The 24,024-nt window shown below is 38.6% G+C and overlaps 1 protein-coding gene across 17 annotated transcripts in view; it reads left to right on the top strand.

Moving 5' to 3' along the window:
- RASGEF1B (RasGEF domain family member 1B) overlaps positions 1-24,024 on the top strand; it is a 550,562-nt gene that overhangs the window by 112,382 nt on the left and 414,156 nt on the right. For 12 of the 17 annotated variants that reach the window (XM_077882673.1, XM_077882674.1, XM_077882676.1 and 9 more), the window contains one exon: positions 164-211. The exons of the other annotated variants lie outside the window; for them this stretch is intronic. In XM_077882673.1, the coding sequence (XP_077738799.1) occupies positions 164-211 (48 nt within the window). The remainder of the gene's footprint in view (positions 1-163; positions 212-24,024) is intronic. 17 annotated transcript variants of the gene reach the window in all.

Below are 24,024 nucleotides of genomic sequence, written 5' to 3'. Positions count from 1 at the left end.
GGTGTCTATGCTGCTTCCATTCTTAGATTTCTAGAGGCTGTGAAGGAACGAGATGGGAAAGGGTTTTAACTCAAAACTTATACCTTCTAGAAGAAATGACTTCAAAATAAGTCCTCCTGTTATCCTGTGTCTTTCATAGATTTCTTTCTCATTTTTCCTCTAGTCCAAAAGTCACTCCCGAGTTGGCCTGAAATCAAGCACGAAGCAAAAGGTATGTTTTCTTCCTCTCTGCACTGTTCCTTTAAAATATCATTCTTTTGGCGGATGCTTTTATGTTTTTTTCAATATCATTGTTTTGGCGGATGCTTTGATTTTTTTGCAAAGAAAATGACTTATTTTGGAAGGTAGGGATGCTCCCAGAAACAAGGTATTTTGGGACTTCCACTTATTTTGCTTCTACAATAGCAAAACTGAAATGGGAGTAGAAATCCCTGAAATGAAGTAGAATGAGAGATATTCTGGAAACCCAATGACAGAAGCTGAGAATTTCCCATGGCTTATAAGCAATTCTGAAAGCAAGGTCAGAAGATAATGCACAGATTCAGTTCTTTTATTTTTTAAGCCCTTCACAGTGAAGGAATTTGTTTCTATCTCAGTTCCTATGTTCACTAAATTTTATTTTCTCAGGATCTGCTATGGAGAATGACCTTCACCTATGACCTGTGGTGAATTGGCTAAAACATGAGCTCTGAGTTAGAAAGAATTGGTTTCAATTCTTGGTTCTGTTACTTTACTAGCTATGTGACCTTGGACATATTTGTACAAAGAAGATGATTGTTCCTAGTATGGTAGTATATTTTAAGGATAAAATGAGATGAGGCGGGGATCTCTGGGTGGCTCAGCGGTTTAGCCCCTGCCTTTGGCCCAGGGCGTGAACCTGGAGTCCCGGGATGGGGATCGAGTCCCACGTCCGGTTGCGGCATGGAGCCTGCTTCTCCCTCCTCCTGTGTCTCTGCCTCTCTCTCTCTCTCTCTCTCTTTGTCTATCATAAATGAATAAAGGAATACATCTTTAAAAAAAAATAAAATGAGATGAGGTAACACTTGTGACAACACTTATATCCTAATGCCTAGCACAAAATAGGCACTTCATTTTTCAAATCCTATATTATTTCATTGGTCCTTTAGATATAAAAAACAACAGAAAATTTTGAAATTCCAAAATCTTAATCCCCAGACACAGACATGCAACAATTTACGTATATTTAAATTATGTTAATTCCTGGTGATACATAGGGCAATGATATAAATAGGTTTATTAGAATTTGGAGAAGCTCATGTTAAAAAATTATTATTCTAATGTCGATGTTTGAACCTGTTGGAGTACTTGCCTAACCTTTTAGGATAATGGGTGTATTAACTCAGAATACCTTTCTTGATGTCAATTGTTAGAGGAAAAAACACTTCAAGAATGCAAAGCATCTAAGAGGTGCTTAAGGAGATTAAAAGAGGTAACATCTGTGAAAGCTCAAAGCCCAGCTCCTAAGTACATAGGAGCTATTTTCATTAGAGGAACGTCATGTTGCTTAGGAAGAAGCTGAGCAGACATGGGTCCCAGCCTAGCTTCAATACTTACCAGCCACTAACAGCTAACACCAGTAGAGCAAATGTTGCTCCAGGTACAGTTAATACTCTCTAGAATCCTAGGTGTTCCTGTATCCCCAGGGTCTGTTGGCACAATGAAATTACACCAATAATTTGAACAGAGACAATTTAATACGAAGAACTGTTAACTGGTTAAAAAGCCTGCTAGGTAATGGAAAGAGACAGAAGCATATGGGTGGGGGTGGCAATTACCAGGAAGCAAGTCTCACCCCCAGGGCTGAGGGATCAAGGGGATGGGATTATGAAAACTTCTTAGATACTTAGGGGAAGGGCCCTACAGACTTGAAATTCAGACCTCTGAGGAGAGAGTGAGGACCAGCACGCTGTGAGGTGGAGGAGCAAAGTTCCTTCTTGTTCCTCCAGCTCTGTAGCCCTTCTAGTGTTTGCCATTAGCACAGTTAACAAGAAGCCAGCTGACTATGCCGGAATGTGTCTCTCAGAGTCCCAGGCCTAGATCACAAAGCAGGTTCCAGAAAGACAGGTATGGAGATGAGAGATAATATTTAGCAACTGGTGCAATTATTAGCTCCCTTTTGTAGATCAGGAAACTGAGGCACCGGTGCATTAAGCTCTGTTTGCCCAGTGCTCTGGCCTAAATATTTGTGTCCCCTCAAATTCAAATCCTCTTATAGGTGTTGGGATTAGGAGGTGGGACCTTTGGGAGGTGCTTGGGTCATGAGGGCTCTGCCTTTATGAATAGGAGTAATGCTCTTATGAAGGAGACCCGACAGGAGCACCTGAGTGTCTCAGTGGTAGAGTGTCTGCCTTCAGCTCAGGTCATGATCCCGGGATCCTGGCATCGAGTCCTGCATCAGTCCCTGTGCGGAGTCTGCTTCTCCCTCTACCTGTGTCTCTGCCTCATTCGGCGTCTCTTATGAATAAGTAAATAAAATCTTAAAAAAAAAAGAGAGACCCCACAGAGCTTCCTTAGCCCCTTCCACCACAGAAGGACAATGAGTTGTATGTGGCACTCACCTGACTATGTTGGCACCCTGATGTCAGGCTTCTAGCCTCCAGAACCAGGAGAGCCACCCAAATATACAAAGACACCCACCTAGGTGAGGCAGAGTCAGAAATTAAACCTAGTCAATCTGGCTCCAAAGTTTATGCTTTTAAATTCTTGAACAAGTGACCATGGGCAAAAGTACTTCAAGTCTTACTTTTAAAATCTGCAAAATGAGGGGCACCTGAGTAGCTCAGTTGGTTGGACAGCTGCCTTTGGCTCGGGTCATGATCCTGGGGTCCTGGGATCGAGCCCCATGTCTGGCTCCCTGCTCAGCGGAGAGTCTGCTTCTCCCTCTCCCTCCGCCTCTCCCCATTCTTGTGCGCTCTCTCTCAAATAAATAAATAAAATCTTTAAAAGGAAAAAAAAATCTGCAAAATGAGAATGATAATTCCCAACTTCTGGGGCTGTTCTAAAGATTAAATAACATAAATTATGTGCTTATTATATTGCCTGGTACATAGTAGGTTTTTAATAAACACTAGGTCTTGCTAAATATGGCATTTCTTTTGTTTTGAATATAGGAACCTCATTTGCCTCAGTGACTCTGTGTGCAGTTTTGAAAGTATTGCTCTTGCCTTGTGGTGATCCCATCTCCAGTGGGTTGTTTATTTAATTGATTATCTCTCCAGCTTAGCATATTTAAGTGTTTATATCAGAAAGTAAAAAGTAGAGAGGATTTAATGCTGGAGCTTGATCAATGGAGGCTTTATTGATGATGTCCTTAAAATCAGAATTTATTAGGGTTGCATCAGAATACTGAATTTGCCTTTCACTTCAGGTTCTAAGAGGTGGGGGAAATCATTGAATTTATTTATTCATTTTTTAACACAACAATTATTCATTGGGTACTTAATTGCACTAGACATTACTCAGGAGTGGCATCGAGGAGTGATATAAACAGGCAAACAGACCCTGCCCTATAGCTTTTCTTCCAATTTGGGGGGACATGTGATGCATCAGTCGAGATGCTCATTCTCACTCTTCATTCTCTCTCTCTCTCTCTCTTTTTTTTAAGATTTTATTTATTTATTCATGAGGGACACAGAGAGAGGCAGAGACACAGGCAGAGGGAGAAGCAGGCTCCATGCAGAGAGCCTGATGTGGGACTTGATCCCAGGACCCCGGGATCATGCCCTGGGCCACCTAGGTGCCCCAGGAAGGGTTTTATATATGAGCTTTGGTAGAACTTCAAGGGAAAGCTGACCTGGAGTCTAGCATGGTAGCCATTCATTTGGCTAATAAATACTCTATTACCCCAATGTAGAACTTGAGCGAGCAAGGCTGAAATAAATAGAAGGCTCTTTTGTCTTCTTTTGACAAAACTTACCTTCTACTTCTTGAGAATCTTTTCAAAATTAATAATAATATTACTAGTAAAAATAGCATACAATCAATGTTCTGGTTGCTTTGCAAACATTCAGTGGTTGCACTGTTTTCATTCGATTTTAATCAGCCAGAAAATTAAACTGCCAAAGACCACAGGTAACAGAGTGTTTTAAATATTCTGTCTCCTGCCCAAACATTTCTCTGGTGTTCAGAGATTTTGAGTTTACTACATCATCGTATATCCTTTCTTCTCTTGAAATCATCTTTTCAGATCTGATAAATAAATTCACAGTGATACTCGAATTATATGGCTTAAAGTCTAATCTGTCCTATGAGTATTTGCATGTTAATAGGTGACGGAGCTAAAGAAATGGGGTCGAAGGGGTGGGATTTCTGGCATTAGCCAGCAGGGAACAATTTTGGGTTGGTTGCAAGATCTTTTTTTTTTTTTTTTTTTTTTGCTGTTTTTATTTTTTTTTTTATTTTTATTTTTATTTTTTTTATTGGTGTTCAATTTACTAACATACAGAATAACACCCAGTGCCCGTCACCCATTCACTCCCACCCCCCGCCCTCCTCCCCTTCTACCACCCCTAGTTCGTTTCCCAGAGTTAGCAGTCTTTACGTTCTGTCTCCCTTTCTGATATCTTATCCTTGCTCCAAAAATTACATCGTTTACCGGTAAGATCGATTCTGGAGGAATGTTAACTGATAAGATGATCTAGAGTCATGAATGTATCTAGTGGGTAGGGAATCAGTGCTCTAACTTGGAGCACCAAGGTTGGCATTTGGCGACCCAGCCCATGATCATGTCCTTCCTCCCACTCCATTCCCTGAAAACCTCCTTATTTATGAATATAATGTCACTTTTTTCCCATGCTGTCCTCTAAATAAAAGTTGTGTTTTGTCAATATTTGTACCTTTCTTCTACCCCCTTCTCTGTGGCTCCTAGTATCTGAGTGCTTCCTAACTATTGATAAGTGCATTGAAAAAACACCCCATACCCCATTTATACCTGAGCAAACCATGTTATGGACAATAATGGAGCTCAGTGTTAAGTCTCGGGTCCCTGGAGAAGTAGCTTTTAGTTTTTCCTGCCAAAGACTAAAAAAGGCTCTTGAACATTTCCGGCGGTATTATCTTCATTTTCTAATTCTATCTTTATGCTCCATCAGCAGTGTTCTTTTGCCCTTCTGCACCCTCCGTTCAATTCTCGCCCCCCATGAAAGCCTCCCCCACTATCAGCATCCTGCACCAGAGTGGTACATTTGTTACAATCTATGAACCTATGCTGACGCTTCATTATCCTCCGAAGTCCATAGTTTACATTAGTGTTCACTCTTGGTGTCCTACATTCTGTGGGTTTCAAAAAGTGTGTGTGACACATATCTGCCATTGTAGTGTTATACAGAATAGTTTCGCTGTCCTAAAAGTCCTCTGTGCTTTCCCTGTACTAGTCTCCACTCCCACTTTGGCAGCCACTGATCTTTGTGGGCTTCACTGTTTTGCCCTTTCCAGAACGTCCCAGTGTTGAGATCATACAATATGTAGCCTTTTCAGACTGGCTTATTTCACTTTATAATATGCATTTAATATTCTTCCATGGCTTGACAGCTTATTTCATTTTAGCGCTGATCAGCAGTAGTCCATTGTCCGGATTGTACCACAGTTTGTCTATCCATTCACCTACTGGAGGACACTTGGTTGCTTGCAAGGCTTGGCAATTACGAATAAAGCTGCTACGAACATTCATGGGCAGGTTTTTGCATGAACATATGTCTTGCTTGCATTCATTTGGGTAAATACCAACTAGTGTGATTGCTGGATCAATTTTTTTTTTTCATTTCTTCCCCAAGATGACTCACAGCCTTTACTCGATAGTCTTCAAGTTTCTGCTTCAACTTGTGTGTTTTCTAAAGTGTCCTTCCTGTCTTGGCTGTGTATTTCCTGCATGAAGCTTCCTAAGTCCCTGAGAATGATCTATGCCCCACTTGGAAGAGTCAGGAAAGAGAAAAACACTACGTACGTGCAAAGAAGTTTTTAATGAAATAACTAGATTTGGGCAAGTTAAGTAGTAAAAACTGGAAGATGAGCACCCCAGAGTTAAAATTCTGTCTGTTCATGTGTTTCCACTGGCATCAGAGAGAGTCATTTGGGCCTTTTACATAGCTGTGAGGCTCTGAACACTGAATCTAGCTTAAGGGGAAATTAAAAGTCACTGCTTTCTGGTAGTGGCAATTCCCCTTGAAGGTCCTGACAGGAGATGGAAAGCAAATCAGACTCCTTGAAGTAGAGTCCATAATATCTTTTATCCGTGTTATCTTTTCATGGCCTATGAAAGATACCCAGTGGCTTTCTGGAAGATGCAGCCCAAATAAAAAATGACAGAGCAAGCAAGATGAATTTAAAAAAGATGGAGATCATCTCTATACACTCACAACAATGGGGATTCGAGGAGAGCCTATAATTTTTTTTTTCCAGAAAAGTAAAAACAAAAATAAAAGACACCTGAATTAGCATTTCTATGTTTTGGCTTTTAAAAATGCTATTTTACTTTTCTAGAAAGAGGGAAGTTTTTCAGATGAATATTGTTCAAAGGATCAATGGCTTTGTGTCAGACACCCTGATAACATTTACAGTTATCTCATTTGTGAATTGTGTCCTTAAAAGACCTGGAAAGACAAACTGGGCATTTCAACAATGTAGGTCAAATTCTATTGCCATGAGCTCCAGGGGACTGTCTGTTCAGTGCTTTCTCTGCCTCCTCCTCTTGAACTTGTGTTATATTGAATAGTATTTGGAAAATAGGAGCCTTAGGCTGAGGCTCTGAAAGAGTGTCATGGATTTTTAATGTGATGGCATTGATTAATGGGTACTGGAGTCATTTCACTTTTCATCTTATTCCTTTTTCCCCCCTTGCCTTGGTGGACAGCACTCAAACCAAAGCTTGTAGGCCCTCCAGGTCCCAGTGCCCCATGGCTCAGGCCAAGGCTCCTTCATTCCTGTCTTCTCTCCCTTAATTTTCCAATATCCTGAGACATTCCAAATATAGAATACATGCTCAGACTTGCTGAAGTTACAGCCTAGTATCTCTAACTCAAAACAGTTTATGCCAACAGTTTTAAGAATCCATTTTATCACAGAGCAAATGTATCTGTATAAATGGTATGGGAGATGAGGCCTGAGCTGGATTGCTCAAAGCATCTTCCATATATTTCTGGAGCAAAATGAGAAATAATAGTGCTCCTCCAAGTACAGCTGTCCTTGTTAAATATTAAATATGGTCACTGCCCAATTCCCCTGTGGTTCTCTGAATTTCAGTAGATCTCTTCAAGCTGGTCCTCTAAAGGGATCCCTAGCCTGAATTCAACCCAGTGTTTCAGAATGACAATCTCTCTACGAGGGAGGGCCAGTGACCTTAAACCTGGAAGTAGGAGGAGACTAGGTGAAGCTATACGGGGAAATGTCACAAAGGGTCCATAAAGCAATCCAAATGCAATGCAGTTTTTTCTCTTAATTGAAGGGAATATGAGCTCTGAAAAATTCATGGCACTTCAACTCAGAATTGCTCTTGGATAACCTTGTGTCAAGAATGTTCTGAAGAAAAACTTTGATTTTGTATACACAGGTTTGGTTAACTAAACAAAGAAAATATTTTGATTTGCATAAATCAAAATCTCCCATGGTCCAGAAATACTCTAGATAGTATTTCAGAAGGAGAAAATGAAAATGTATTTCTTTTTCCTCTTTTCTTATAACAAAGACAATTCTCAGGACACCTGGGTGGCTCAGCAGTTGAGCATCTGCCTTTAGCTCAGGGTGTGATCCCAGTTCAGGGCTTGAGCCCCACATCAGGCTCCCTATGAGGAGCCTGCTTCTCCCTCTGCCCATGTCTCCTGCCTCTCTCTGTGTCTCTCATGAATAAATAAATAAAATCTTTATTTTATTTTATTTTTTTAAATAAAATCTTTAAAACAAACAAACAAAAACAAAGACAATTCTCTATGCAGAGATTGGGTATTTACAGCTCAGTATGTTTTGTTTCATCTATTTGATTTTTTAAAAATTTGAGCATAGTTGACAATGTTACATTTAGTTTCAGGTGTACAACTTAGTGATTTGAGTTTATACATCATACTACACTCACCACAAGTTTAGCTACCACCTAAACATTTCTCTTGCAGTATCGCTGACTGTATTCCTTGTGTTCTGCTTTTTATTCCTGTGACCTATTCATTCCAAAACTGGAATGAATTTTGCCCAACCTCTACTTCCTTCCCCTCTGGCAACCATCAGTTTTTTCTTTGTATTTATAGTTCTGATTCTGCTTTTTGTTTGTTTATTCATTTTTAAAAGATTCCATTAATGAGTGGAATCATATATTATTTGTCTTCCTTAGTTCGACTTATTTCACTTAGCATTATATCCTCTAGGTCCATCCATATTGTTACAAATGGTACAATCTCATCCTTTTTAAGGCTGAGTAATATTCTACTGTATGCATATATGCAGTATGTGTGCATATATATCACATCTTCCTTTTCCATTCATCTATTGATGGACACACTTAGGTTGCTTCCATGCCTTGACTATTATAAATAATACTGCAATAAACATAGTGGTGCCTATATCTTCCTGAGTTCGTGTTGTCATTTTCTCTTGTCACCCAAAAGTAACCCAATAGTAGAATTATTGATCATGCGGTATTTCTATTTTTAATGAACCTCCATACTGTTTTCCACAGGGGCTGCACCAGTTTGCATTCCTACCAACAGTGCACAAGGGTTCCCTTTTCTTCACATTCTTGCCAATACTTTTTGTTTCTTAAGGTTTTGATTTTAGTCATTCTGACAGATGTGAGGTGATATCTCATTGTAGTTTTGATTTGCATTTCCTTGATTAGTGGTGCTGAGCATCTTTTCATGTGTCTGTTGGCCATCTTTGTGTTTCTTTGGGAAGAGGTCTTTTCACATCCTCCACCTATTTCTTTTCCTCTGCCCATTTTTAAATCAGGTTGTCTTTTTGGTGTTGTGTTGTATAAATTCTTTTTTATTTTGGAGATTAACCCCTTATTGGATATATCATTTGCATATATCTTCTCCCATGCAGTAGGTTGCTTTTGTGTTTTGTTGGTGGTTTCCTTTGCTGTGCAAATGCTTTTTATTTTAATATAGTCTCAATTAATTTATTTTTGCTTTTAATATAGTCTCAATTATTTTATTTTGCTTTTGTTTTCCTTGTCTCAGGAGACATATCTAGAAAAATGCGCTATGACTGATGTCAGAGAAATTACTGCCCTTGTTCCTTTCTAATATTTTGTTGAGGATTTTACATCTATATTCTTCAGAGATATTGGCCTGTAGTTTTCTTTTTTGTGGCATCTGTCTGGTTTTCATATCAGGGTATTCTGACCTCATAGAATGTATTTGGATGCTTATCTTCCTCTTCCATTTTTTTGGAATAGTTTGAGGAGAATAGGTATTAACTCTTCTTTAACTGTCTCGTAGAATTCCTTGTGGATTCATCTGGTCCTGGAATTTTACTTTTTGGTAAATTTTTGATTATCAATTCAATTTTGTTACTTGTTATCAGTCTGTTCAGACTTTCTATTCATTCCTGGCTAACTTTTGGAAGATTATATGTTTCTAGGAATTTATCTATTTCTTCTAGGTTGTCTAGTTTGTTATTGATTTTTCATCATATTATATTACAGTCCTTTGTATTTTTGTGCTATCAGTTAGTGTTCCTTCTCTTCTCTCATTTCTGATTTTATGTATTGGATCCTTTCTATTTTTTTCTTGAGTCTGGCTAAGGGTTTGCTAGTATTTTTTTTTTCTTTTGTCTTTCAAGTACTAGCTTTTGGTTTTATTTATTTATTTTTTAAATTAAAACATTTTTTTGCCTCTATGTCATTTATTTATGCTCTGATCTTTATTATTTCATTTCTTCTACTCACCTTAGGTTTTGTTTGTTCTTCTTTTTCAAGTTCCTGTAGGCATAAGGTTAGATGGTTTAGCTGAGTTTTTTCTTGCTTCTTGAGGTAGGCCTGTATTTCTACACATCCCTCTTAGAACTGCTTTTGCTTTGTCTCAGTTGCATTCCTACCAACAGTGCACAAGAGTTCCCTTTTCTTCACATTCTTGCCAATACTTTTTGTTCCTTAAGGTTTTGATTTTAGTCATTCTAACAGATGTGAGGTGATATCTCATTGTAGTTTAGTCTCCATGTGTTTGTGTTTTTCCTAATTTTGTTCCTGTGACTAATTTCTAGTTTAGTACCATTGTGTTCAGAAAAGATGCATGGTATGATTTCAATTTTCTGAAACTTATTGAGGCTTATTTTATAGCCTAATATGTGATCTCTTCTGGAGAATTTTCCATGTGCACTTGAAAAGAATGTGTATTCTATTGTTTTGGATAGAATATTCTGTATATATCTATTATATCCATCTGGTCTAATGGGTCATTCAAAGACATTTTCCTTATTGACTTTCTGTCTGGGTGATCTATCCATTGATGTAAGTAGAGTGTTACTCTACTTTTACTATTATTGTATTACCATCAATTTCTCTCTTTATGTCTATTAATATTTGCTTTATGTATTTAGTTACTGCAGTGTTCACTGCATAGATATTTACAATTATTATATCCTCTTGTTGAATCGATACCTTTATCATTATGTAATGCTCTATTTTTGTCTCTTGTGAGAGCCTTGGTTTTATATTTTCTTTTTGTCTTATTTTTAAAGATTTTATTTATTTGACACAGAGAGAATGTGTGCACAAGCAGGGGGAGAAGAAGAGAGAGAAGGAGAAGCAGGCTCCCACTGAGCAGGGAGCCTGATATGGAGCTCGATCCCAGGATCCTGGGAATCATGACCTGAGCCAAAGGCAGACACTTAACTGACTGAGCCACCCAGGCAACCCACAGCCTTTGTTTTAAAGTATATTTTCGTCTAAGTTTTTCTACCCTGGCTTTTTTTTTTTTTCTTTTCAATTTCCATTTGCATGGTGAATGTTTTTCTGTCCCTTCACTTTGTGTCTGATTGTGTCTTTAGTTTGAGGTATTTTGTAGGCAGCATACAGGTGGATCTTATTTTTAATCCATTTTACTGTTGTATGTTTTTTGATTGGGAACAGTCAGGCCATTTGCAATCAAAGTAATTATTGATAGAGATGTACTTATTGCCATTTAAAAAATTTATTTTTGGTTGTTTTTTAGTTCTTTGTACCTTTCGTCTTCTCTTGTTCTCTCTCTCTCTCTCTCTTTTGTGATTGTTGAGTATCTTTAGTGTTTTGGTTGATTTTCTTTCTTTTTATTTTTTGTGGATCTAGTTTTGTGGTTACCATGAGGTACATATATAACATCCTAAGGAAATAGTAGTCCATATTAATTTGGTGGTCATTTAAGTTTAAACACATTTTTTAAAAAAAAAAAGGAAAGAAACCTTCTTTTTCTTTTTATCATTCTCTTCCTTTTTTACTCCCTTCTCCACATTTTATGTATATATTGTCATATTTTACATCTTTTTATTCATAGTTTTCATATGTTTAAATATGACCGTTTCTTTTCCACATAAAGAAATCCCTTTAACATTCTCGTAATGCTGATTTAGTGGTGATAAACTTCTTTATCTTTTGTTTGTGTGGGGAACTTTAACTCTCCTTTGAATCTGAATGATAACCTTGCTGAGTATCTTTGGTTGTAGATTTTCCCTTTCAGCACTTTGAGTATATCATGCCACTCTCTTCTAGCTTGCAAAGTTTCTCCTGAAAACTCAGCTGATAGCCTTATAGGTTTTCCCTTCTATAACTTTTTGTCTTTTGCTGCTTTTAAGATTTTCTCTATCTTAATCTTGGACATTTTAATTCTTATGTGCCATGGTGTACTTCCTTGGGTTTATCCTGTTTGGAACTTTTTGTGCTTCTTGGATTTGGATGTCTAGGTTTTTCCTCCTTAGGTTAAGGAAGTTTTTAGTTATTTTTCTTCAAATAAGTTTTCTACACATTTCTCTCTCTCTCTTCTTCTTCTTCTGGGACCCCTATAAAGTGAATGTTTGCTTGATGTTGTCCAAGAGGTCTCTTAATCTATCTTCATTTTAAAAAATTCTTTTCTCTTTTTGCTGTTCAGCTTGTGTACCTTCCATTACTGTGTCTTCCAGATCACTGATATGCTCTTCTGCAACCTTGAATCTATTGCTGATTCCCTCTAGTGTTGTTTTTTATTTTAGTTATTGTATTTTTCAACTCTGATTCATTACAAAATTTTTTTTTTTCTATCTCTTCATTGAAGCTCTCACTGAGTTCTTTCATTCTTTTCTCCAACCCAGTGAGAATCTCTATGGTCATTTATTTTATTTTATTTTATTTTATTTTATTTTATTTTATTTTATTTTATTTATTTTATTTTTAATTTAAAATTTTTTTTTTTATTGGAGTTCAATTTGCCAACATATAGTATATCACCCAGTGCCCATCCCATCAAGTGCCTGTCACCCAGTCACCTCAACCCCCTGCCCACCTCCCTTTCCACTACCCATTGTTTGTTTTCCAGAGTTAGGAGTCTCTCATGTTCTGTCACCCTCTCTGATATTTCCCACTCGTTTTCTCTCCTTTCCCCTTTATTCCCTTTCACTATTTTTTATATTCCCCAAATGAATGAGACCATATAATGTTTGTCCTTCTCTGATTGACTTACTTCACTCAGCATAATACCCTCCAGTTCCATCCACATCGAAGCAAGCGGTGGGTCTTTGTCGTTTCTAATGGTTGAGTAATATTCCATTGTGTGTGTGTGTGTGTGTGTGTATATATAGATCTATATCTATATCTATATCTATATATATATATAACCACATCTATATATATATAGATATATATAGACCACATCTTCTTTATTCATTCATCTTTTGATGGACACCAAGGCTCCTTCCACAGTCTGGCTATTGTGGACATTGCTGCTATGAACATTGGGGTACAGGTGTTCTGGCATGTCACTGCATCTATATCTTTGGGGTAAATCCCCAGCAGTGCAATTGATGGGTCTAGGGCAGGTCTATTTTTAACTCTTTGAGGAACCTCCACGGAGTTTTCCAGAGTGGCTGTACCAGTTCACATTCCCACCAACAGTGCAAGAGGGTTCCCCTTTCTCCACATCCTCTCCAACATTTGTTGTTTCCTGTCTTGTTAATTTGCTCCATTCTCACTGGTGTGAGGTGGTATCTCATTGTGGTTTTGATTTGTATTTCCCTGATGGCAAGTGACACGGAGCATTTTCTCATGTGCTTATTGGCCATGTGTATGTCTTCCTCTGTGAAATTTCTGTTCATATGGTCATTACCTTAAATTCTTTATCCCGCATATAACTTATCTCTGTTTCATTTCATTCTTTTACTGAGGTTTTTGTCTTCTTTCTTTTGGTTCATAGTGTTCTGTCTCCTTATTTTGCTTGATTTTCTGTGTTTGTTTCTGTACGTTATGCAACTGCTAATGGTTGAGTAATATTCCATAAAGTTGCAGCTTCTCAAGTTGAAGGAATGGTCTCATGTATGGTGGCCCCTATGCAGACTGTGGTTGTTTGATGACTTGCTGGCTGCCTGGAGCTGTGGCTATATATGTTAGTTACTATTTTAAACTGTGGCTTTTTACAGGGAGAATGAAGAAAAAAGTAATAAAAGTAAAAAGATAATAAAATAAAAGAAGAAAAGAAAGAAGAGAACAAGAAATAAAAGAACAAAACCAAAAAGAAAAAAAAAAAAGAATGAAAAGTAAAAATTAAAACACAAAAAAATCCCATGGAACCATGACTTGTTTCTGTGCCCCGGCACCATAGGATGGCTGGTGGACACTGGGCTTGCTGAGGTTGCAAACTTTCTATGACAATCTGACCCACCAGATATAGCCTCAGGACCCTGCAATTATGGCATCTGAATGCACCCCTTATAATGGCCAGACCCTGTCCAGTCTGGGCTTTTGAGGTAGATGGGGAGAGAGTGTTCCTGCAGTTCCTTGGCCCTTTTAAACTGTGGCTTTTTTCTGTGCCTCCGCAGGACTAGGGCTGATGTAGGCTTATAAATGAAGTTGTAAGCTCACTGAGAGGACTAGACCTGCCTGCTATGGTGTCTGGACCCTGCTCTGGTTTAGGCTTCTTTTTTTTTTTTTTTAAGGTATCTATCTATCTATCTATCTATCTATCTATCTATCTATCTATCTATCTGAGAGAGAGAGAGCATGCACGAATGCAAGTACATGACAGCCTATGTGGGGGGTGGGGGCACAGAGGGAGAGAGGGAGAGAAGCAGACTCTTTGCTGAGTACACAGTCTGAAGCAGGGCTCTATCCCACAACCCTGAGATCATTACCTGAGGTAAAATAGTCAGATGCTTAACTGACTGAGCCACCCACACACCCCTTCAGTCTAGGCTTTTAAGTCAGAGTAGGAACGTAAACCATGTCATTCTCCCTTGGACCTAGAGAGCTTTCTTGCAGCTCCTCCATTACTTGACAGAGTTTGTGTTGTCTCTTTTATATGCTTGTTGCTGTTTTAAATAATGAGTTTTTTTTCCTGTGCCCAAGGACAAAGGGGTCTATGCCTGGTCCCTCAATACTATCCCTCCCCACCGCTATTGGTAGCATTGGAGGTGGGGGGTCCCTTTGTTATTGTGTCTTCATCTTTCTTGCTATTCTTTTGCTGTTTTCCTTGTCTTCAGAAGGAACATAGAGTTGATGGCCCACTTCAGACTTCTGACCTCTGAAATTGTCAGATAATAAATATGTATTGTTTTAAGCCACTAAGTTTGTGATGATTTCTTACAACAGTGAAAGGAAATTAATATAGTGACCAAATTTTAAGACTGGCAGCTGTTAACATTCTTGTTTGAGGAACATGCTTTTCCTTCAACCTGAAGGTCAACCTGTAGTCTCTAGGTTTGACCGATGCTTAAGGATCCTTCAAAATTTGATCCCATCATTTCCAAGCAGCTTCTTTGTCCTCCACTATCATGGGTAGGTCCTTCGCTTGGGTTTTCATTGTTCCTTGAACTTATTTATCTTTTATCTATCACCTATTTTTAAATTTTAATATGCAGACACTGTGATAAGCACTTTAGATATATTTTGTCATTTATATCATGTCTCCTATGGGTGGGAAAACAGACTCAGAGAGTAAAAACTTCAAATTTAAAGATTGAAAAAAATATTCTTGTTTTTAGCATCCTTTATTTTCACAAAAGTTTAAATTTCAATGGATTATACTTCAAAGGATTGAAAGTTTACAATTTTTTACTCATTAGTTATCATTTATTATACTTGTATGTATATAGAGAAGTTTCCAAACTATACTCCAAGCTTTTCAGGATGCTTGTCCTTGGAGTGGGTGAATGGTTTGCTTTATATATACATTTGTGGTATTTGGCCTTTTTACAGCACAAATGTATTTGACTTTCATGTATAAAATCTAAATTAAAATTTTTAAAAAAGAAGTTTGTATTGGTAGTTTAAAACTTTGCTAGGGCAATTACACACACACACACACGCACACACATTACATTTATTTATTTATTTTCATGTGTAAATACAAATTTAATTCATTCACAAATTAGTTTGTTCTGTACTTACTTATTGAGTATCACTATGAACCAGTTTCTGTTCTAGGCACTGGGGATAAGGAAGTGAATAAGAAAGACTGTGGAGTTCACATTCTAGTGGAGAGTATATTCAACACTACATCAGGAGGCCACGGTACTAAGAAGAGAAAGAAAGGAGGATAAGGTGATAGAAAGTGGAAGGAAGTTCTCTATTACACAAAGAAAGCTTCTCTGAGGAGCTGTTTCTTGGGCCTGAATGAAATAAGGGAGAAAGCCATGTCAATATCTGGTCCAGAATGTAATTTGCAATTTGTATCCAATAGTTTGGGTTTTATTTTTATTATTTTTTAATTTTTAATTTTAATTTTAATTTTTTAAAAAGATTTTATTTATTTATTCATGAGATACAGAGAGAGAGAGAGAGAGAGAGAGAGAGAGGCAGAGACACAGGCCGAAGGAGAAGCAGGCTCCATGCAGGGAGCCTGACGTGGGACTCGATCCTGGGTCTCCAGGATCAGGTCCTGGGCTGAAGGCAGCGCTAAACCGCTGAGCCACCCGGGCTGCCTCAGGTTTTATTTTTAAATCAGACTTAATTATATGAAAAGTACGTTTTTAAAAAAAGATTTATGTATCTATATGAGAAAAAGGGTCATGGAATGGCAGAGGAAGAGGGAGAGAGAGTCCCAAGCAGACTGCCCTGAACATGGAGGCTGCCATAGGACTTGATCCCAGGACCCTGAGATCACAACCTCAGCTGAAACCAAGAGTCTAGTGCTTAACTGACTATGCCACCCAGGCACTCCAGTACTTCTGTTTTTTATGGTGAAAAGATTTACATTTAGATTTAGCCAACTGGACTCAAGTTAGATGATCCCAATTTTGTTGGCAACATCCAAAGCATCATAGTCAGGAGCCAATTGAGCATATACCTTTTTCTCTCCATTGGGCTTGATCAGGGTATTGACCTTGGCCATGTCCATGTCATAGAGCTTCTTCACAGACTGATCTGGTGCTTGTTGGCCTTGATATCCACAATAAATACAAGTGTGTTATTGTCTTCTATTTTCTTCATGGCTAACTAGGTAGTCTGGGGAACTTGATGAAGATATAGTGGTCAAGCTTGTTTCTCTTGGGGGAGCTCTTCTGAGGACATTTGGTCAGCCTTTGGAGATGAGATGTCTTGGGCCATTGGAATGTGGGTTATGTGTGGATCTTCTTTTCTTTTGACTGTAGATACCTTTCAGCACTCCTTTTTGGCCTTCAAAGTCTTTGCTTTGGCTTTGGGAGGTGTAGGGGCTTCCTTCTTCACCTTTGGTGCTATCTTTGTGAAAGGGCTGTATGAAAAGTAGTTGTTGAGCATGTGCTAGGTGCTTGGTAGGTGAGGTGGACTGTTGGATAGCGGGGAAATGTGAGGTCTGACCTTGGCTGCCTAGTTTACAACCTTGATGGGAATTGAGAACAATATATATAAAAATATCAAATGGAAACAGTTTATAATTATTTGGTGCTAAATTGTATGACACAGATTCTAGGTTGAGGGGACCCTGTGGGGTCTTACACTTCCCTAAATAAGAGTGTAATTTTGCTAGACTTAAACATTTTATTTATTTATTTTTTTTATTTTTATTTATTTATTTTTTTTAATTTTTTATTTTTTTTATTATTATTATTTTTTTATTGGTGTTCAATTTACTAACATACAGAATATAGACTTAAACATTTTAAAGGACAAGTCCATAATCTGAAGCAAGAAGGGGAGAAAAATGTCCTTTAGTGGAACTTTGGTTATCATTCCTTTGGGATTTCCTTCTCTTAGGTGCTATTTATGGAGTCTGTGTAATGTGATTCTAACTGGGGATAGGAAATGATTGGGAGTCAGAAAATTGGTTTGCAGTCTGTGGTATCCTGAATAGTGGTAGCTTTCCAAAGGCTCAGACACCTGAGTCACTGAAGTATGATGGGAAGAATAACAAATACATTTTTTTCCCTACTTCTCTTCCCTGTCACTCCTCTGTGCTATGAATAAGAGAAAGTTGTGATCTTGATTTAGACTTAAAATCAAATTGATACCGTCCATTCTCTAACACAGAGCTCTTGATAATGTCTCTTAATTGAGACTTTCAATAAATGATTTGTGACTCAAGTAGGAATATACTAATAGTATTTATGTTAGTGGGATTATGACATTTTTGGTATTTTCCAGGTATTCTGCTTTCCACAAATCCCACTCATTCATAGTTGGTTTCTGATTATACTTCAGTTTCTGATTATATTACCTTTGAAATAAAAAAACATGAAAAAATAATTCAAAGAAATCATTAGATTTATTACATTCATGAGTGCTTATTCAGTTTGCAAAATAGAATTTCTTTGTTAAATTTAATTTTTTGCTTCAAAGATTTTATGCTTGAATCAACTTTTTCTTTTGTTTTAATGATGAGTATTATTGCAAGCATTAATTATAATAACTAGTGTGCACACTATAATTCTCACCCAATATGTATAAACATATTTTTAAATCTAGTAATCCCTTAAATTTAAGCCTACATAGAGGAGGCATGAAATATTTACAGTTTATAGAAGGGCTTGGAGGCTAGGTGACTAAAAGAACAACAACAAACCAGTTACATTTGCAGAGCCTGGTCTTTTCCTAAAGCTGTTCCAAAGGATGTTAGTGAGAAGGTTTTCTGAAATATGTGTAAGTTCTGCTACAAACCTGAGTTGGAAGGCTTTCCCTGTGGTTTTGATTAATAATTTTATTAGCTGGAAAATCAAAGACTGTATTCCCCCTTGTTTTGTTCTCTGGTGTTAGAATTCCAGGCAATGATCTTGATGAGCTGCCTCTCACATGGGGGCCTTTGATTGTTCTGGAAGAGCTTTGTTGCTATGTTGCATGTCAATGTGCTGATCCTGGTCCTGTTATCTGTGTGCCTTCCTTGCTGTCTTTTGCTTTGCTTTCTGTGACAGGGGATCAAACCTGCCAGGCTGGATTGATTCCCAGGCTCCTTCTTGCCCATTGGTCTTTGGCAAGGGCCAACCAGTGGTGGGCAAGAGGGCTAGAGGGTGGAAGGATCCAGGACCCCAGCCTTTCCAGGAGACCCCAGCTCCTGCCTCCTTTCATGATCCCTCCAGCTTAAGGTTGGTTGTGGCTTTCTGCTGTTTCCAGTCTCTGTGCTGTCTTGCTTTTCTGTTGGGTTTCTCAACCCCTCTTCCATTACCGGTGCTACCAATTTTCTAAAATCTGTACGTAAAGTGGTTTCTGGTTTCTTAGTTAGACTTTGAGTTATACAGTTATCAGCTCTCAGGGATGATTGCTAACAGAATGAGCCATTGTCTTTGTGAGAATTTTTAGAAAATTAAAGTTTATAAAATTTACCTCATTTTAGACCTTAAGGAGGAGAATAATTATGGGAAAACTGAGATAATAGCTTTATCATTTTGTAGGCAGGTACTTTTGAGCTGATGAATTATTTTATATACTGCTATAAAATGAGACATGTTAATTACAATGACCTGTGAATTTCTTTATTATCAACCTTAGATTAGTAACATTTCATAATTAGCAAATGATATAATGTGGTATAAAGTGAAATCACTAAAATATATTGATTGAATTATTTAAAACTTTATACCTAAAAAATACAATATCTTTGTCCTTATTTGAGGGAGACACTCTCCTTAGCAGCATACTGTAAGATAGACTGGGAAATGAAGTTTATATGATTTTTCTAAGATGGAGAAAATGTCTATCCAGCATTAACAAGTAAGGGGCTGGTATGTAGTGGTAAGTAAGGGGCTAGCATTTCTTTAACTGTGTGGAGTCTGCAATGGGAAATCCCCTGGAGCAGGAATCATAAAACACAGATCTTATCTTAGGTGGGGGATCACTATAGAAAAGGATGGGCAGGTGATTCATTGAGCAAGGGCTCTATAAGAAGTGAGGGAACAGACAAGGCAGGGGAAGAAGATAAGTATAGAGGTGTTTCAGCTCACATCTGGCCTTGATCTGATTGCATGGGGAGTTCTGGAGCATGAATGGCACCACAGAGAAGTCTCACATTGAGAGAGGATGGCTGAATTTTGGTTTGTTCAGTCATTCACTGTGGGGGTCCCTGAGTGGGATGTAAGTACATAAACTCCACAGAGGGAAGTTCTCGGAGGAAGGTGTAGCCACGAGCTCCTAACAGCAACACCTGGGTAAACTGACCTAATAAAGGAGCTATGTATGGATGCCCACAACATCTACTGTAAGTGTCAATACACAGCACCCTGTCTCCATCACTTATAAACCCTTTGGCACCAGATAAGACGTATAATATGTCCAAGCCTCAGGTTCCTTATCTGTTTTAAAAAATAAAAAAGACAAGGGAACAACAACCACCCTATAACTTTCCCTCATAAGTGTGCTTTAAAGAAATAAAGTGCTCTGGGATATTTTCTTAAGTAGCTAGTCTATCAGGGAGAGGGCAATGCAGGGTTATAAAGCTAGTGAAAAGCCAGTTTAAACATGATCATGGTCTTCACTCAGATTCCTCTGAAAACCTAGCCTGCTATGAGGACTTGGGTGAAGGTTGTTTATTTTGGAGATGATCCTAGCAGGCAGGAGTGAGGGTGGGGAGAGAGAGACAGAGATGGAGGAGAAGCCAATATACAGGTGTGCCACTGAGGTCCCCGCAGTGGTGTGAGGTAGGCTCAGTCATGTGCACGGGGCCAAGCTGTTATCAGCAGGCAGCAAGTGAAGGCATGAGTGGCACTGTTCACCCCAGCACCAAAAAACAGTGTTCTGTCTGCTGTACCGTGCTTGGTGCTGCTCAGATCCACAGATCTTTTTAATTAATTCTATTCTGTCACTGATTCTTCAGAGACTAGGCTGATCCCTGCTTCTAAGAAAAGGTTTATCAGTGCAACCAGCTGTGTAGTTCCTTTAGCTGCAGCTGATTTTGAGGCTGGCAGTTGATATCCATCATCTCTCTCCTCCACTATCCATTCTAGACTTCCCTCATCCTCAGCCAGCATTTCTGAGGATACTTGCTCAGTAGGTGACCCAGATCCTCACCCCTGGGGGCATCTACACCTGGGTTGACGGACTTCCTGCAATTGCCTGTTGCCTCTGATTGGTGGGCATAGAAACATCAGGAGATACCCTGGGGAATCCCCAGATATCCAGACTTATTCCTCCTTTTACCCATTGTGTCACAGCGACTCTGTCTCCTCAGGATTATCACAATCAGTTTCCTCTGCCAATATAGAAACTCCATTCTTTGCCTGTGGTCCTCTGGCATGAAGAGCCTGAATGAAAAGGTGGATTTACAACATTAGGCTCAGTGTCTCATGGAGAAGTATTGGCCTCCAAGAACCAGGACCTCTATTCTAGCAAAGAATAAAGTTACAGAAACAAGAGATTCAAGTTAAGCAGTTGTGTCACTGGGAGTGATGATGAGAGGGGTCAACCAAGGCTTGTACCCGTTGGTACCCAGACCTTTGTTTTCCAGCTTTGGGGTATACAGCACATATAATGGCTATTGTTTCAATGCATATAATGCACCCTAGGGAGTAGCATTCCAACCCTGCAGGTTGTAAATATGAATTGATGCTATATTTGAGCCAATATGAGGCCATTCTAATATTCTCATAGGCAGGGTCCTTCTGGGTGATGCAAAGTACAATAGGACCTGTGGATCCTGGGGTTGTGCATCCACTGTTATATCTTCCCTGTAGTGAAGCTCTCAGAGAGAGCTGGTCACCATAAAGTGAATCTAATTCACACAAATGCTTATCCCAGCTATGGCTGAGATCAGACGTAAGCCCAGAAGAAAGTCAGTCAGGGCATCAGATATATTTGCTATAGTTACTATCACAGATCTTTTGTGAGGTTGGGATGTGATGCTGAGCTAGGGACTATTGGCCCAGGAAGTACACAAACACTAGCTCTGCTCTCCTTATCTCCTCTCCTGTTCACCTAGTCACTCAGGAAGCAGTAGGTAACTGTTCCAGAACTATACAAGGTTCTGTGTCAGAGACACAAATAGGAGTAAGTTTCTGCCCTGTGGAAACTCACCATCTAGCACAGGAAATCGATATATAAACAGTGAACTATATTGTGTAATTGATGCTTTTTTAATCTAGTGAATACAAAAAAGAGAGTAATTAATTTTGCCTGGAGAAGTCTGGAAAAACTTCATAGAGGAGGTGATATTTGTGTTGACCATTATAAGATGAATATGAGTTTTCAAAAGACATTGGTGGACTTAAGAGATTCTGGGTAGAGAAAAGAACACAAGGAAAGGCATTGAGACATGAAGGAACATGGCACAACCAGGGAATGACAGGAGCTTTAGGGATTAAAGCAAAGGGTATGTATTGTTGAGGTGGGAAGGAGAGAGTTAGAGAGAGACTGTGAGGAGAAAGTAAAGGTTGAATGAGGTCAAATGGAAAGGCCCTGAATTACATTCTAAGGAATTTGGATCTGACATCTCCAACATAGACATGTGTGTATAGGCTGTGCAGTCAGCGTGGTGGAAATGTTAAATTGGGATACGAATGAGGAGACAAGACAGTGTTGTGGTGAAGTTCTCAGAGCATGTGTCATAGAACTACCAGAAGGCTGGAGCTGGAAGGAGCCTTCCTTGCTATTTTCAAAATGTTTCAAATGAAACCCTACGATGGAAGTCAAGATGGTCTAGTAAAGGCAGAGCTACTCTAAAGCAATGAAGATAGTGGGGTCAAGAAAGTCTGATTGGAAGATGCCATCACCTAATTAAATGTCCCCTTGCTTTTTTTTTTTTTAAACCAGGTAGAAAAATGGATAGTCATGTGAAATCATGTGTGATTTATCCTAGGTTAGAACACAAATCTTTGAGAATCTGAAACCCTTTCTTCTTATGGTTATATTCTTCAGATATCAACATGTTATGGATAGAATCTCAGATGACGTGTGAAATTTTGTTTCATAAAATTTGATGAGAGTGTTAATAAGAGTCCCATTAATGTTGGCTATTCTTACTATTTCAATTAATTTCAAACATTAATTAATGTTTGAAAAGCATTCAAACAAGTATGTTTTGGAAGCAGGTAAGGGGAAATGTGAGGGAGAAATGGAATAAGAATGTGCTGAGTCCATGGCTAGATAGGGACTGGGGAAGGGAAATGGGAATCCCTAGGCATGGGAAATTTTTCAAAAGTTGTCTCTGATGTGCCATGCTCCCTTTTTTTTCTGAAATTATTCCAGTCTCCACATTAAACCTGGAAAATCAGCAAATACTGGAACAGTGGATGGGAGTGGGGTTGGATGCAAATTATACATACTCTATTTTTTTGTTGCTCTGAGCTCTCATCTTTTGCCCTATGGTGGCATCTATCTTCTTAATTTGATCCCTAAACAAATCTCCTTTGGATGAAAGGAGCAAAATGAGGAAGAGAAAGAGAGAGGAGGAAACATACCCATGAGTGGGGATTGCAGGAAACAGGGGCCCACTAGAATTACCTATGAGATTTTTTTTTTTTTTTTTTTTTTTTTTTTTTTTTTTTTTTTTTTTTTTTTTTATTGGTGTTCAATTTACTAACATACAGAATAACACCCAGTGCCCGTCACCCATTCACTCCCACCCCCCACCCTCCTCCCCTTCTACCACCCCTAGTTCGTTTCCCAGAGTTAGCAGTCTTTATGTTCTGTCTCCCTTTCTGATATTTCCCACACATTTCTTCTCCCTTCCCTTATTTTCCCTTTCACTATTATTTATATTCCCCAAATGAATGAGAACATATAATGTTTGTCCTTCTCCGACTGACTTACTTCACTCAGCATAATACCCTCCAGTTCCATCCACGTTGAAGCAAATGGTGGGTATTTGTCATTTCTAATAGCTGAGTAATATTCCATTGTATACATAAACCACATCTTCTTTATCCATTCATCTTTCGTTGGACACCGAGGCTCCTTCCACAGTTTGGCTATCGTGGCCATTGCTGCTAGAAACATCGGGGTGCAGGTGTCCCAGCGTTTCATTGCATTTGTATCTTTGGGGTAAATCCCCAACAGTGCAATTGCTGGGTCGTAGGGCAGGTATATTTTTAACTGTTTGAGGAACCTCCACACAGTTTTCCAGAGTGGCTGCACCAGTTCACATTCCCACCAACAGTGTAAGAGGGTTCCCTTTTCTCCACATCCTCTCCAACATTTGTTGTTTCCTGCCTTGTTAATTTTTCCCATTCTCACTGGTGTGAGGTGGTATCTCATTGTGGTTTTGATTTGTATTTCCCTGATGGCAAGTGATGCAGAGCATTTTCTCATGTGCATGTTGGCCATGTCTATGTCTTCTTCTGTGAGATTTCTGTTCATGTCTTTTGCCCATTTCATGATTGGATTGTTTGTTTCTTTGGTGTTGAGTTTAATAAGTTCTTTATAGATCTTGGAAACTAGCCCTTTATCTGATATGTCATTTGCAAATATCTTCTCCCATTCTGTAGGTTGTCTTTGAGTTTTGTTGACTGTATCCTTTGCTGTGC

This window comes from Canis aureus, chromosome 33, assembly GCF_053574225.1.
Source record: "Canis aureus isolate CA01 chromosome 33, VMU_Caureus_v.1.0, whole genome shotgun sequence".
Lineage (NCBI taxonomy): Eukaryota > Metazoa > Chordata > Mammalia > Carnivora > Canidae > Canis > Canis aureus.
Note: the sequence above shows the minus strand (reverse complement) of the source record. Positions and strands in the feature narration are given on the sequence as shown.